This window comes from Penicillium psychrosexuale, assembly GCF_028828465.1.
Source record: "Penicillium psychrosexuale strain IBT 29551 chromosome Unknown utg000001l, whole genome shotgun sequence".
Classification (NCBI taxonomy): domain Eukaryota; kingdom Fungi; phylum Ascomycota; class Eurotiomycetes; order Eurotiales; family Aspergillaceae; genus Penicillium; species Penicillium psychrosexuale.
The window spans coordinates 2,259,228-2,274,049 of record NW_026643186.1 but is presented as its reverse complement, the minus strand read 5'-3'; the positions used below and the strand labels follow the sequence as shown (position 1 = coordinate 2,274,049).

General features: G+C 49.6%; 7 protein-coding genes across 7 annotated transcripts; 3 read left to right on the top strand and 4 right to left on the bottom strand.

Annotated features, from left to right (window-relative positions):
• Positions 1-181: 181 nt before the first annotated feature.
• Positions 182-2,816, bottom strand: N7518_000874 (putative TBC domain protein; the record flags this gene model as incomplete). The annotated part of the gene is made up of 2 exons (XM_057181802.1): positions 182-571; positions 627-2,816. 2 exons carry the CDS (start codon positions 2,814-2,816, stop codon positions 182-184), a joined length of 2,580 nt encoding a protein of 859 aa, XP_057047152.1.
• An 838-nt stretch (positions 2,817-3,654) lies between these two features.
• N7518_000873 (Mo25 family protein) lies at positions 3,655-5,047 on the bottom strand (the record flags this gene model as incomplete). Its single annotated transcript, XM_057181801.1, has 5 exons — positions 3,655-3,879; positions 3,940-4,212; positions 4,284-4,762; positions 4,828-4,888; positions 4,943-5,047. The coding sequence occupies 5 exons, from the start codon at positions 5,045-5,047 to the stop codon at positions 3,655-3,657; spliced, it is 1,143 nt and encodes a 380-aa protein (XP_057047151.1).
• A 377-nt stretch (positions 5,048-5,424) lies between these two features.
• Positions 5,425-5,774, top strand: N7518_000872 (uncharacterized protein; the record flags this gene model as incomplete). Its single annotated transcript, XM_057181800.1, has 2 exons — positions 5,425-5,452; positions 5,611-5,774. 2 exons carry the CDS (start codon positions 5,425-5,427, stop codon positions 5,772-5,774), a joined length of 192 nt encoding a protein of 63 aa, XP_057047150.1.
• Positions 5,775-6,253: 479 nt separating this feature from the next.
• Positions 6,254-8,074, top strand: N7518_000871 (protein arginine methyltransferase RmtB; the record flags this gene model as incomplete). The annotated part of the gene is made up of 4 exons (XM_057181799.1): positions 6,254-6,491; positions 6,557-6,970; positions 7,023-7,260; positions 7,312-8,074. 4 exons carry the CDS (start codon positions 6,254-6,256, stop codon positions 8,072-8,074), a joined length of 1,653 nt encoding a protein of 550 aa, XP_057047149.1.
• Positions 8,075-8,272: 198 nt separating this feature from the next.
• Positions 8,273-9,403, bottom strand: N7518_000870 (uncharacterized protein; the record flags this gene model as incomplete). Its single annotated transcript, XM_057181798.1, has 2 exons — positions 8,273-9,338; positions 9,396-9,403. 2 exons carry the CDS (start codon positions 9,401-9,403, stop codon positions 8,273-8,275), a joined length of 1,074 nt encoding a protein of 357 aa, XP_057047148.1.
• A 352-nt stretch (positions 9,404-9,755) lies between these two features.
• N7518_000869 (AAA family ATPase SEC18) lies at positions 9,756-12,362 on the top strand (the record flags this gene model as incomplete). The annotated part of the gene is made up of 3 exons (XM_057181797.1): positions 9,756-10,078; positions 10,128-10,443; positions 10,491-12,362. 3 exons carry the CDS (start codon positions 9,756-9,758, stop codon positions 12,360-12,362), a joined length of 2,511 nt encoding a protein of 836 aa, XP_057047147.1.
• An 816-nt stretch (positions 12,363-13,178) lies between these two features.
• Positions 13,179-14,053, bottom strand: N7518_000868 (KxDL motif-containing protein; the record flags this gene model as incomplete). The annotated part of the gene is made up of 3 exons (XM_057181796.1): positions 13,179-13,260; positions 13,448-13,600; positions 13,746-14,053. The coding sequence occupies 3 exons, from the start codon at positions 14,051-14,053 to the stop codon at positions 13,179-13,181; spliced, it is 543 nt and encodes a 180-aa protein (XP_057047146.1).
• Positions 14,054-14,822: the final 769 nt, after the last annotated feature.

The following is a 14,822-nucleotide window of genomic DNA, read 5'->3' as shown; positions in this document are numbered from 1 at the left end:
CCTCGGAGGAAAGGGTATAGAGTGAAGGGCATTAGGAGCAGGCCCCAGGGTGTGACTTGCAATCATTAGGGTATAGCACACGCATAGGGCCAATCAGTGCAGAGGGGTTGAGCAGTGAAGAAATAGCCAAACTAGGTTAAAGACAATCGCGCGGGCGAAACCTTGACCAGAGAAACGATAATTAAGGGGATTTTCTGCGATGATGGACTTTCCACTCTGCTTTAGCGACACGCATGAATAATTCAGTGTCTTTGATGGGAACCCAGCTGGTGAGGACTTTCATGATATTCTCAAAGTCGGACTCGAGAATGATGTCACGCATGCCATCAATAAGAGCAGCAGATGAAGCATGCAAGACGTCAAGGCCTTGGCCAAATGTCCTTACGTTATCATCAGTGGGGACTTTGTTCTTCGATCCGGAGGATACGGAGCGGCCAGTGTTGTCTTCGGCATCACCAAGGAGCATGAAGACATCCCACACCCGAAGTTGAGCCGGGAAGGGAATCGAGTAATTGAAGAGTGTGAGGTACCAGCGAGTGCCGTAGGCTGTGGGTGGGATTCCAACCTCGTTCTGAAAAATTAAGCGTTAGTAGACACTCCTCGTGTTTCGAGCGAGATTGACTTACCAGTTTCGTGGCCACTTCACCTCCGGCGAGCCACTCTCGTTCAAAGTCGGCCAAGGCCTCCATTAGTCCAGCAAAGCCGGATTTGTACAGCTCTTCCAGACCTCGCAGCTGCCATAATCTGACGAGCATAATAAAAGAATGCTCCTCATCGTAATACGCTAGTAACGTAGCCGCGAGAGTTGCCATTCCCTGTACGTAGCCAGTGTCAGGGAAATATAGTGACATGGCGTGAAGGACACGGAACAATAGTCTTTGGCCACCCCGATAGCGCCTCCGAAACATTATATGGCTGGAGATAGTTCGCGGTACATCGATATCAATCTGGACATCGTCCGGTGATGAAATGAACTGGAGTTCATTGAAGGCTTCGATGAGCTCGTCCGCAGGTGCGCTGCCTTTGTGGCGCCGGGCACTGGCTTCAAGGAATGAGTACCAGGCCGTTGACCGCCACCGATCTGGAATGCCTTTCCAAGTTCGCTCGATTAACTTTGAGCTCTGAGTATCGAACTCAAAGGTCATACCGCCGCCGTCCTTGGTCTTCTTAGTCGGCTTAGCCATCTTGGTCCACTTGTCCTCACGTCGCCACTCCTTCCTTCGCATCGCGCGAGTAAGTGGTGCATCTTCTTTCTCACCAGATGGAGTGGGCAGAGTGAGCATGTCAGCCGCCTCATCTTTGGCTTTTCGGTCTCGGTTGTGAGGCAAATGATTGGTAGCGGCACGCATACGAGATGTCGAGCGGCGCAATGGCGGACCATAGTTGCTCTGTGATGAAGATGGACGCGCACTCATAGAAGTTTGGGATATTTTGCGGACTAGAGACGCACCATTGAAGGAACGGTTACTGGCTGGAGCGGTTGGTGGACGAATTGAACGTTTCCGGCGAGGTGTCTCAGAAGCTAACAGAAGGCTAGTTGTAACTCGCTGGAGCGGGTTAATATCGGAACCCTTGGAGTTCTTTGCAGGTCGAATGAAGCCATAACGATCGACTTCTTCTGCACCGACATTTTGCCAATATTCAGCACCACCTGCTAGCTCCTGTGTTTCCCTCTTAATTCGCATACGCTCCACTTCGCCAGACGCCCTTGGTTTGAGTTCATTTCCAGCCTCATCCGTCTGAGCAGAGTGTGTTTCAGAGGTTTCAGTATCCGGGACCGCACCCTCTTCCCACAAGACCCCGTTCTCTGAGGCCATTGCTCTCGCAACCTCGGAGTCGGTAACATTTTCTTCGCCCTTCTCATACATCAGCCTAACTCGCCGTGACAACATATCTTCGTCAGCCGAGATTGCTCTGCTGGGAAGACTAGTCTGTCTCGGGCGAAGAGTGCCTTGAGGTTTGGCGTGCCGTGGAACTGCTTTCGGTGTTCCGTTCTCTCCTTCTGGCTTGCTCATGGTAATGGCAGGGGGTGGCGCACTTTCAGATGTCTGTCGATCCAACTGTGGATCGCAATCCACATCCGATATTTCCTGGGCTGGTCGGCCTAATTCTTGACAGGGTTTCTGAAGAGGCTCCTCTTCTTCTAGCTTTTTGTGGGGCGAGTCTGGTTGTTCGGGCTGCTCTTCTAGCTTCTCCTGAGGTGTTTTTGGGCGCGGACGTTTCGCATCACTCTTGATCAGACTTCCACGATTGGAAAACTTCAGCGACTTATCCAGACCACCCAAAGAGGCCGTCGGTATTTCTAAGGGAATACCAGCGAAAGGGTGCTCGATTTGAGGCACTGGCGGAGCCTCTTCCAAGCTAAGTCTCCTCTCCATCTCGAGTGACCGTTTCCTTAAACCACCCCACTTTCTTTCTGACCATCGAGAGCCTGGCCTCGAGCCCGGCCTCGAGCCCGGCCGTGAGCCCGGCCGTGAGCTAGGACGGAAGTTTGGTTCATTCACCAGAATGCTGGGCACGCTGCGCAAGGAGGGCGCGCCCTCCGACCGAATCGTTCGAGTTTCGTCACCAACGGACACGGATGGCGCGAGCCGGGAGAACATAAGCACGGATGCACGATCATTACTCGGACCGGCTGACGCGGCGCTCGTGCTTAATGATCGGCCATTGGAGGCTATTGGCGCATCGGCTGTGGGCAACGAGCCCGACCGGATTGCAAGAGGGGCGTCAACGGTATTTTCAAAGGGCACGGCGTGAATCGTCGGATTGGACTCCGATCGATCGTGCGATAACGATACAGAAACCTCATTCACCATTATCCCGGCATGACTTGCGAATCTGCGCGTGGGCTAGAATCGCGTGAAAGAAAGGAGTGTAGGGACGAGGCGAAAGGGGTGGAGGCCAGATTAAGCGAAAATGGGGATCAAAGTAGAAAGGAGCGACAAGGGGAAAAACACAAGGGAAGTTCAGTAGAACAGAATCTCCAGAATTAAAATTGAGAGATACCTGGAGGCGTGGAGTTATTTTGGGTCGGTCTTGGCGCTCTCCAGGTCAGTTCTGGCCTTCAACGGGGCATCTTCGGAGTTTCCGTCATCTCCTGGCTACATGTAACACGTATATCTATGTAAATAGTATACGTATACGTGTTCAAACTATCTATGTAGCCTGACTATCTCCCTACCATCCTATGAGGGATTCTCAACGTCCCTCTTCTCCCTCATTTCCCCCTCAAAATAGATATCAAGGGGTTTGTCCCACCTCTATGGGCCGTGTGTGGATCGTGAGAGAACAAGGAGTGTAAGTGGAGTACGCTAGTTCGACTCCGTAAGGCGCTTACATTAGAATGACCAACGGTGGGATGTGACATGAAGAGGTAAGCTGTTTAATTGTATCCGCGTATACCCAACTATGGAGTACATGGAACAACACAGAGTATGTTGTAGATGCTATTGAAACCCTCAATCCCCCAATACGCCCCAGATGTACAAAACACGTGGAACTCCTGTAGCCGAGGCTTGGACAACCGGCCGTTAGCTGTCAATGTTCAATGTAGTCAAAAGGGGAAAATACCCCCAGCTAGAACCAACGTAAAAAAAAGTATCATAAGGGCGTGAAACGGTCAATGCAGTGACCCAGTGTTAAATGCAGCTCAACTCATAGCTGCTGACCCGATGGCGAGTCGCGACTTGGTCGAGTCCGATCCACAGGCTCTTTAGGCAAGAGTTCGATCTGACGGACCAGGAAGCTCTTCTCATCCATAAATTGATCGTCGTCAGTTCGGTCCTCCAAGAATTTAGGCAAAAACCTCAACAGTCGATCACGGTTATTGATCAGAATTCGTTGCACTGCCACCGATTTGGTCGGATTGGCAACAAACACCTAGTCCCTTATCAGAGCAAGCCCTCGTCTGTTTTCGGAGCCATTTGAGGGCAAACTTACCTTGAACACATGAAACCCTTCGTATTGTACCATCTTGCGATCGTCCCGCAGCAGTTTCATGCAGAGCTTGAGATTATCTCCACTCTCCACGTATGCCATCATCACGTTGTAGTTCGCACGGTCCAATAGGATCTCCCCCAGAAGTTTGATGCTTTGACGCTTGGTCACATACGAGTCCGAGTGGACCAGGATGTTATTGAACCGCCCGAAGAATAGTTCAAAATTGGCTGCGAGGTACGAGGTCACGAGGCTCTTATGGTGGGTCAAAATCTCCTGTGGAAGATATGCCAGTCAGTCACTTATTATCAACCTTGGAATAGGATAGATATCGTTCTGGAACTTACCCTGAATGTCGTGAACGCATCTGCGCTGACTTCGAAATTGCTCTTGTCGATCCAATCGAAAAATCTCCAGAACACACCATCTCCTCTCTGCGGCTGGTTGGGCTTCACATCGGATAGTCGTATGGCCGGTTCTCCTTCACTGGATTGATCATACAATACAATCGCAGTGATGACATCGAATTTCAATGCCTCTCGGAGAATGACACCACATGGCATTGCACTTTGACTCTGCATGTAGCCCCGGCATAACTCGACGATAATTTCTGGTCGATGGTGGACAAGGTATGAAATGACGGGAGGATCTTTTTCGGCGGCATATGAATTAGGTCGGAACCGAAGTATATGAGAGAACACGGTCTGGGTGTCTTTTCTGGCTTCGAAGGGAAGTAAATGGATGCTTTGGGCTAGATCAAAGAGTAGATCTTCCTGAAGGGTTGCTTGTACGAGTGCATGGACTTGATCCACAGACGCGGCGACCTCTAAAACAGAAAATTGTTGGGTTAATTTTACATTGCTCGTTGGGTGCTACTTCCAGGATACCCACCTGGTGTTCCTTGGACTATCACCTTCATTTGACTGAGTTGCTTAGCCAGCTCCTCTTCGGCCTAGTTCATTCATTAGTCGATTGTTCTCCCCATGCTGGATGTCTCCAAACGAACCTTGGGAGCATTCTGGGAGTCATGGATCCTCAGTAATAGCTCCTTGGTTGTCCGGACGATATCAGCAGGTTGCCGAGACCGGCCGCGATTGAAAAAGAAAGCCATGGTGAGATGGGAAGAATATGCGGCAAATTTAGAAAGAAACTGGAGATGAATGCGACATGGGATAAGTTATGATTGCAACGAAAGAATCAAGATCGAGTCCAAGGGGAAGCAAATGTGATGTATTCGATTGCAAGTTGCCCAGGTGCGAATAAACAAACCAGGGCGGGGCAACGGGGAACTTACCGCCTAGGCACACGCCGATAACGTTTTTTTTTTTTACGATAAGGTTGACCTGACTTCAAACACAGAAATATGATCATGATACATAGCTTAATAGCCAAATCCTTTGAGAGCTTGTACATAAACATGTCGTGACCCTCACAACACTTCATAATCCGGTTTCATTCTTTCTACCATGGAACCTGAACTTACAAAAAATGTCAGAAACTCTGAACATGACGAGCCGTGAGTCTTTCTTTCACTTCGACATTAATACCATTTTGCCATTTATAAGGGTACTCAAGAACTTACAAGCCCTAATTTAAACACGCCTGTTCTCTCTATCGAGATAGCACCTAGTATCACTGTCTCCCTCGATTACCCCTTGGGTATCCTCGTTACAGTTCGCCGAGAGGAAGATGGCATCAATAAGCCCTGCATTTTCCGATGGGACGTGCACTGTGACGCATGGGGTCCTTCGGGCTTTATGCTCTTCAAACATACACCAGAAGGTCTGAAAAATATCGAAGGAAATCACCGGTCCCCACCTCCCGAGACTTTGGAGTAGTATACAGAATGGGATGGGCATTTTGATAAGCTTCTTCCTGGCCAATGTCTCCGAAGGAACTTAGTTGACCTCCTCCCAGTTTGCAATCAGCTGGTCCCATGTGAGAAATAAGAGCTGCTCTAACCAGGCGCTGAATATGCTCAGGGTCGAGTTTGTTGTCGTTGACAACACATAAGATTCTTAGCATAGGCTTACTGCTTGCTATCTTATTTCCCGATCAAGACATCTATTCTGTAGTATAGATAGGTATATATACTCCGTAGTTATAATCTTAAAACCACTAGTTACTCCGTACAACTTAACTAATAAGTGAGGCTAACTAACCGATTATCATATCACGTGCATTAGTGGATCAGCGGTCATCCATGGATGGGTCCCATAGGTCAGATCAAATGTCGTCTCCGCTTTTTTTTTCTGTATCAAAATGATCTCTGCCCCTCCCTCCAAGGTTGAAACAATTTGTTATTGTCTTATAATTCATGTCAGCCTCTAATATCGTGAACCCACCCGTGGGTGAGAGTTTCCCTGACTCCCAGTCAGTATCGGATTCGTCCGATTCCAGCAACGAGGAGGGCTGGGAAGATGTCGAACCCGATGAGGAGTCGCAGCCTGTGGTTGGCCTTTTCACTAGCCAGGTCTTCCCCGATGCGCGCTCAATGCTGAAGGAGTGCAAGGAAAAGTACAATTTCGATCTGCTGAAGATTCAGAAGGACCTTGGTATTTCCAGCTTCTACTCCTGCGGGATTCAACAATTGAGGCTAACTTTTTTTTTCCGCTTTTAGATTTGGATTTCCTCGACAACATTAAGTTGGTCAACTACGTCCGTACTGAAGTCAAGAACGGAAACAAAAACCCCGATGTCTCTTCCAAGTCCAAATTCGAGGATGAGGTCTATCTCAAGCCCGTTTTGGAGGATGACGCTCTCTTGTATAGCTTGGACGACCTTACCGAAGAGCAGGTCGAACATGCTGTCCCCGCCACCGAGACAAACCGACAGGTTCTCGAACTCCAGGAGAACTTGGAGCGATTGCAGACCCAATTCTCCGAGTACCGTCTTGCTGTGCAGAAGTCGATGGATGACCAATTGTCGAAAGAGGATGATAAGCTTGCAGAATCCAACCCTCAGCCCTCGGCTAAGGCTGTCGACAGACTGCAGGATGCTGAAGATGGATATTTCGTATCTTACGCTTACAACGGTAGGATTCATCGCTGAACCTTCGATGCATATAATACTAACATAGTCCAAAGGCATTCATGAATCTATGCTCAAGGACACCATCCGTACCGACTCTTACCGCGATTTCGTCTACGAAAACAAGCACGTTTTCAAGGACAAGGTTGTTCTTGACGTTGGCTGTGGCACTGGTATTTTGTCTATGTTCTGTGCCAAGGCTGGCGCAAAGAAGGTCATTGCTGTGGACAACTCGAACATCATTGACCGAGCTAAGGAAATCATTCATGACAATGGCCTTGAAGATGTGATCACGTAGGGCTCATAATCATCCCGCAATGAAGAGACAGTACTAACTCATATTAGGTGTATCCGTGGAAAGATCGAAGAAGTTACTTTGCCCGTCGAAAAGGTCGACATCATCATCTCTGAATGGATGGGCTATGGTCTTCTTTTTGAAGCGATGTTTGATTCCGTCATCTACGCCAGAGATCGTTATCTCGCCCCCGATGGTCTTATGGCTCCTTCGCATGCTACCCTGCGCCTTGCTCCCTATGCCGACCCGGATTTCATCGCGTCGCACATCTCCTTCTGGAACAATGTCTATGGTTTCAAGATGGACAGCATGCTTCACAAGATCTATGATGAGGCTGTGGTCCGCAGCAACCAGCCCACGACTATTGTCGGAGAGTCTCAGATTTTCTTGACTCTTCCGCTGCAAACCATCACTGTCGAGGAGCTGTCGTTCCTGAAGAAATTCAAGGTCACATTGAACCAGGATATTGATGCCTTGGATGGATGGGCTATCTGGTTCGACATCTTCTTCATGCCCTCCAGAGAGTCCGTTCTACCTGAGAATGCCATCCCCTCAGATATGCAAAAGAAGGGAATTGTCTCGTTCACCACTGGTCCTGATGGAACCGAGACCCATTGGCAGCAGACTGTCCTTCTCATTGACCATGCCAAGGATCACGGTAAACAGGGTTCCCAGGCCTTGAAGAAGGGCCAGCTCATCACCGGCAAAATTGGTTACGAGAAGACGGAGAAGGGCTCTCGAGGAGTGGACATCAGTGTTCAGTGGGAGTCCGATGCGAATGAGAAGGGGGTTCAACTATGGAGCCTCGTATAGGATCAAGTGATCTTTTGATACGTTTTCTGATGAACTAAAAGAGATATGACCACCTACATAGAAAAGGACGGCCCTATTATCTAGGTGTCGTTTATTTGACCTAGTGAATACAAAATGATTCAGATTTAGGAACAAGCAATGTAATGGGTATCTTTGTCGTAATTCAGGTCATGATCTCGTATAAAAAAAATAGAACATCTAGGATTGATTCTTCGCTTCGGGGAGTTTTTCCCGCCTAGCAGTCTCAGGACGTTGATCGTGACGATGACTATGACTGCGATGAGAGGAGTGGTGATGAGAGCGATGATGAGAGCGATGGTGTGAGCGATCTCGACTTGAATCTTGACGGCGACGATGATGTCTGTCAGAACTTCTTCTGTTCTTCTCACGTTCTCTGTCTGGCGCATCCAATTTGAACCCATCGAGGCTGTTCACTGACGGGGATCGCCTTCGCTGATGGCTTGACTGCCGTGCCTCCTCGGATTTCAAATTTTCGATTTCTCTTCGCTTTTCATCATTCCATCGCTTCCGTTCCTGCTCTGTTGTTTTCAACTGACGCACACCCCGCTTTATGGCTGCGAGTGGGTCATTCGCACTCATACGAGCCTGTGTCCTCTCTTTGCGCCTTGGGTCCTCGTTACCCCACACATCTTTCTCGGGCATTGACCCTGGCGCTGTTACATCTTGTTCCGTAGAGGAATACCACGGTTTCTGACCAATAGTCTCCTTGAAGCCTGCGGCGTTGGAAAACCTCATTGTGTATTGGTCTTCATAGCTGCATTTCTTGCGTGCCGCTTCAGCCTCCGCTTCGATATTTTTTTCTGTTTTCGCACTTGCGGCTGGGAAAAGATTGATATGGCCGGCTTTGTCTAGAATCGGTGCTTGTGCTGTGTCAGCCTTGCGAGAGGCGAGCATCAACTCTTCCTGCTTAGCAACTGCTTGTGCCGCATCCTCCCGAGCGTAGCGTATATCTCGATCCGTGTCATCTTCCCCAGCAACTCGCCTTCTCTTACGAAATCCTCCAGCATCGCTGGCGGACTTTCTGTCTGACCGAGCCCCGGGTTCAGACGACAGATGGGAGGGCGCCGGTGGAGGTGTAGGCGGCCGTTCGCCGCGAAGAATTTTGATCCTGCGTTCGGCATCGACCTCCTGCATGATGCGTTCATCTTCTTCCTCGCGGGCTTTTGCTTGCGCCTCGTCGCGCCTGACGCGCGCGACATTATCGACATTGTAGACGTTCCATGACTTTTTGCCGAGGAGATGGCTATGAAATAATTAGCCGCTTTCGCAGATATCATAAAATCGAAAGAAATCCACTTACAGAGGCATCTTGCAAATTGGCTGACTGTTGCATGGAAGCGCTTGATAGCAAAGAGCTGGTCTTATCGATAATGACGTCCCCACGGGCCGACGCTGTTCCCGGGGTGGCCAAAGTGGCCCCGTCTACAGCTCTACGGTTCCAACCCTCTTCTCTTCCCTTCATGATTAATTTGCTTTGGATATCAGCATATATCCAGTAAATTCTTGGACATCACATTCTGAGAATTAATCCTAGGTCATCTGCGCTGCAGAGCCGACTGACTTATAGTTGCCTGCTCCTTTGCCGACACTGTCGCTAAAGCAATAGTTTCAACGGTTCTCCGGTCAACCTCTCTGATTAGCGACAATCGAACGGTTTATCATGTTCAATCGCGGCAATATCCCAAATCCGTTCAGTTCCAGCGGACAATCGTCCCCGCAGGGTCACTCGCACCCCAACCAAGCACCCCCACGGTATGATATCGACCGCTCCCCCTCAGGCTATGCGACTCCTATCCGCGATAACGATGTGCCGATGGCTAATATATATAATTATTTAAGCAGTTACGGAGGCCAACCTCCACCAGGAGGAAGACCCGCGCCGCAGATGCCTCCTAGGATGCAGTCCGGACAAAGAGGTGGGGGCCAGACTTGGACCCTTCATCCCAGCAAGAGTCCGAACGAAAACTACACATTTGGAAACCTGTGAGTATAATCTAGCTGCTTTGTCTTCTCGGAGACTAATACACAATAGTGTTGCTGTTTCGCCGCAGGACATCCCACCCTCACGAGATGGCACCGACGTCCTCCTCCTTATCAATGACCTCTTCGTCTTCTCTGCTCGCCCTCTCGATGGTTTCCCTCCCGGTTTTATGAGCATGTCGGATCCTCAGCGAACATGGGCCAACATTGGATTGAGGGATGCGATCAAGGTACAATTGTACGATCCGTTTAGCCAAGGCGGACAAGCCTACCTGGGCTCCGCGGATATTGAAGTCAGCTTCGCATCTACCAAGAAGAGAGTTGAAGCACCTTATGACCAGGATGAATTGGCACAGGCGGTGATCAGGGTAAGTCAACTTCGTCTCAGCCACGAATGTATGCTAATAGACCCTAGAACTTTGAGAACCAACTATTCTCACCTGGCCAGAGAATTCTGATGGATAATAAGAGTATCCCACTCTTACTGCAGGTCAAGACCGTTCAGCGGGTTGATTTGACATCAGAGAAGGCCGATCTCAGTTCTGGACAAGTCGAAACCGATCCTTCAGCCAGAGGTATTCTCACACGGCACACCCAACTCAACTTTTTCAAGGATACCCAGACTGGTATTAACGTGAAGCCATCTAATCGCCGCCCGGCGGCTAACTCTATCATCCAACCGGGCTTCAAGTTCCAGGATATGGGTATCGGTGGTTTAGACTCCGAGTTCAGTACGATCTTCCGTCGTGCTTTTGCGTCTCGCATTTTCCCCCCTGGTCTGGTTGAGAAACTTGGTATTCAGCACGTTAAGGGCCTGTTACTTTATGGACCTCCAGGAACGGGTAAAACCCTCATCGCTCGGCAAATCGGAAAGATGCTTAATGCGAGAGAGCCCAAGATTATCAACGGTCCAGAAGTTCTCAACAAGTACGTGGGTCAGTCGGAAGAAAACATCCGAAAATTGTTCGCGGATGCCGAGAAGGAGTATAAAGAAAAGGGCGACGAGAGTGGTCTCCATATCATCATCTTCGATGAGCTGGATGCAGTTTGCAAGCAGCGTGGTAGCGGCGCTGGCGGTGGCACCGGTGTCGGCGACAGCGTGGTCAACCAGCTGCTTTCAAAACTCGATGGTGTCGACCAACTGAACAACATCTTGTTGATTGGTATGACCAATCGAATGGACATGATTGACGAAGCTTTGCTGCGTCCCGGCCGTTTGGAGGTGCACATGGAAATCTCGCTCCCAGATGAGCATGGCCGAAGCCAGATTCTCAACATTCACACCGAGAAGATGCGAAAGAATAATGTCATGGATAAGGATGTTGACTTGGCCGAGCTTGCTCACTTGACCAAGAACTTTTCTGGTGCTGAGATCGCAGGTTTGGTCAAATCCGCCTCGTCCTTTGCTTTCTCCCGTCACGTCAAAGTCGGCACTATGGCTAGTATCAACGAGGACGTGGTAGACATGAAGGTCAACCGATCCGACTTCCTCCACTCTCTTGATGAAGTCAAGCCTGCCTTTGGTGTGTCCGAGGAAGAGCTGTCCAGCCGCATTCCATACGGCATTATCCACTATTCTGCGACTATCAGCGAAATCCTGCGGGAAGGCGAGTTATTCGTCAAACAGGTTGGAGTGGCTGAGTCAACTCCACTTTTCTCTGTGCTGCTTCACGGTCCTCCTAGCAGCGGCAAAACTGCTCTGGCAGCACAGATTGCTATTGACTCCGGCTTCCCCTTCATTAAGTTGATCAGCCCCGAAGACATGGTTGGTTTCAGTGAGCCAGCAAAGATCTCACACATCAGCCGAATCTTCGACAGCGCCTACAAGAGTACCACAAGTATTGTTGTCATCGACAACATCGAACGAATCATCGACTGGGTGCCGATTGGTCCTCGCTTCAGTAACAGTGTGCTGCAAGCCATCATGGTTTTCCTGAGGAAGCAGCCAACTCACGGACGTCGTCTGTTGGTTTTGGCTACGACAACTGAGCGTGCCTTGATGAAGCAGCTGGACATCTACAACTCCTTCAACTCGGATATTATGGTTCCCAATGTTGGTTCCTTTGGTGAACTACGGTTTGTCATGGAGAAATCGGGTGCATTTGATGCTCGGGAGATTGCGCAAGCCCTCGAGTCAGTTGGTGGACTTGCGGATGACGGGCGCTTGAGTGTCGGCATCAAGAAGGTCCTCTTGGGCATTGAAACGGCCAAACAGGATTCGGACAAGGTTGGCCGCTTTGTTCGTGTTATCAACCGCGCTATTGAGGAGGAACAGAGCTTCCAGTAAACACTGTTTATAACGGGCTTTCTATTACTGAGTCTTAGAATTAAAATAGTTCTGAAGTATATATTTGTTTACAATCCTAGTTTCTCTTTTGTTGGTATCTTCCAAGTTCATCTCCAGGCAAGCCACCAGGCTAGAATCCGAGAACTATCAAACGCCAAATGACCCCATTGAGACTGACATAACGTTATCTCAGAACTGTTTGATAAATCTTTTCTTTCATTTTGACGTTGTGTTTACCCAAAGGCCGAGCCTTGCTAGTTTGTCATGTTGACTACTTGTAAACAACCCACGCAAAGAAGGTCCTATTTATATAAATCGACACATCAAGTGTTTGAACTCCCTACGAATTTCGGCCTTTACTTGGCTCGTATCGGACTGTAAGTGACAACCATTTTCGTGTGTCAGGCCAAGATATACCGGCCTTCAGTGTCAATCTCGCAGTTACACAATAACATACCATACAATGGTCAGCGGTGCTCTATGCTCTAGTTACAGTCCTAGAGGGAATCAGGCACACTTCAACGCCTGATATTACAGGTGTACAGGCAGCAATTCCTAGACCATACTGAAAAAAACGTAAAACCAATACCATTCAGAGAAACCGCTCGACTATACTTCAAGATACACAAATTCCTAGCCAACATTTACACAAAGACGTAAGCAAAAGAGCAAAAGCGCGCCAAACCAAACAAAGAAGCGAAAAAAAACATAAGAAATCCATCCTTCATCCCAAGATCGCAATTTTTGTCCATGTCAAGGGGGTTACCCTGTCATATCAGTCATCAACAAGCAGAGTGCAGCCCAAGCCGAGCCCAATCAATAGCCATCATGGGCAAACTTCTTCGAAGAGCGGCGGTACTCATCAGGATGGGCCTTCTCGGCCTTAGCTTTCAGGGCACTATTTCCAGCCACGTGTGTCAGCCTTCTAGAAGCTCACTTATCGGCGCTAATGCCGCAGGCACGGCGCTGATCGACAGGCACGTGCCAAGCTCACACAGCGGAGCGGAAGCCCCTGTTGCGGAGCGGAGCGGAACTTGCACGTCCATCGCACCACAGTGCCCGGTTCTAGGGGTGAATTTGCTTACCTGACACGCTTTTGCGTCCATTCCAGGTCGCGCTTTGTCTCTCTTGCGGTTTTCAGGCCTTCGGAGAAATTTGCTCGTGCGCCTTTTAGTCGTCGTTGGGCGAGCGCTTGTAGCTCCAGCAGTTCTTGCTGTTTTGCGTTCAGCTGGCCAGATCTGCAAGTGAGTTTCGCTGTTAGCTTCGTGTTTGAAGATCTTGGGATATTTTCCTGGGTCTTGTTTTGTGAATCACCATCTCTGGGTGGTGGTGATCGCTGCGGGGAGGAATCGCAAATGCTGAGAGTGTTGCATGGGAACTCACGTCTGCGCCTGTCGTGCCAGACCCTTGTCCAATGGTGTTGGATCAAATGCATCCTGCATGCGGTCGCTTAGGACATCCACGACATCGACGCCGGAGTACGATGCAAAGCTGGAGTCGTACTCGCCGGCAGAGCTGAAGGTGAGCCCACCAGAGGAACGACTGCCGGCGGTGGTGCTTGCATCAGAGAAGTCTGGTGGGGAGCTAGAGACCCTGGAAATGGGGTAGAGAGAAGCTGGTGCCGGTGCCTTGGAGGGTGCATGGTGGTATGGGTAGGCAGCAGGCTGGTAATAGTGACGCTGGGTGGCCATGACAACGATTGACTGCAACAACGGCAAGTGTTATAATGGAAGACAGAGGAAATATGAAGCTCAAGTGGACTTCAATGAGATAAGAAGAAGCAAGAAGATGGGAAGAACGTGGAAGAATGTGCAAACGGGCCTGATTAGGAGTGATGGGAAAGGAAGAAGAAAGAAAGACTGTCTCCCCGGGTCAGACGAGGGATTTTATAATCCTCCGCGGGGAGTCTTCTGTCCGGCGGATGCTCTCATTCTATCGGATGCGAGTGTGATGGCAAGGATTGCGCAAGCCTCGAAGGAGCCATTGGACCACTCGGGACACATTGACTCGCACCCCTCCCTCTGTACCTCCAATCCGAGCTCCGCCTGCACGTATGTCTCCGTATCTGCCCGCCTATTTGCCTCTTGGACCACCTTGACCCCGCTCAGAGTGGAAAAAAGACTCAATGTGTCTGGGCGAGGACGCCAGCCTTCCTGCATTAGGGTTTCCACCGTTGAGTGGCGGCTTGGTGCAAAATAGGTCTCGATCTACGCCCCTCTTCCTGGTTTCAAATTTCGGGCCAAAGCGCAGACTAGGACTATTCAGCAATTGACTAGAAAGGGCGTTCGATGAGGTTAGGATGGGTGGAGTTGGTGGAAAGGTGAGATATAAATATGGCCTTCGCCGTCATTCCTACTCCCACTTTTTCTCGACTCTTTTTTCTCTTGATTTCTCAATTATCCTTTTTCCTTCCCGCTCTCATCCCCGTTGAACTGATTTTTTCTTCAGAAATTCGGGGGC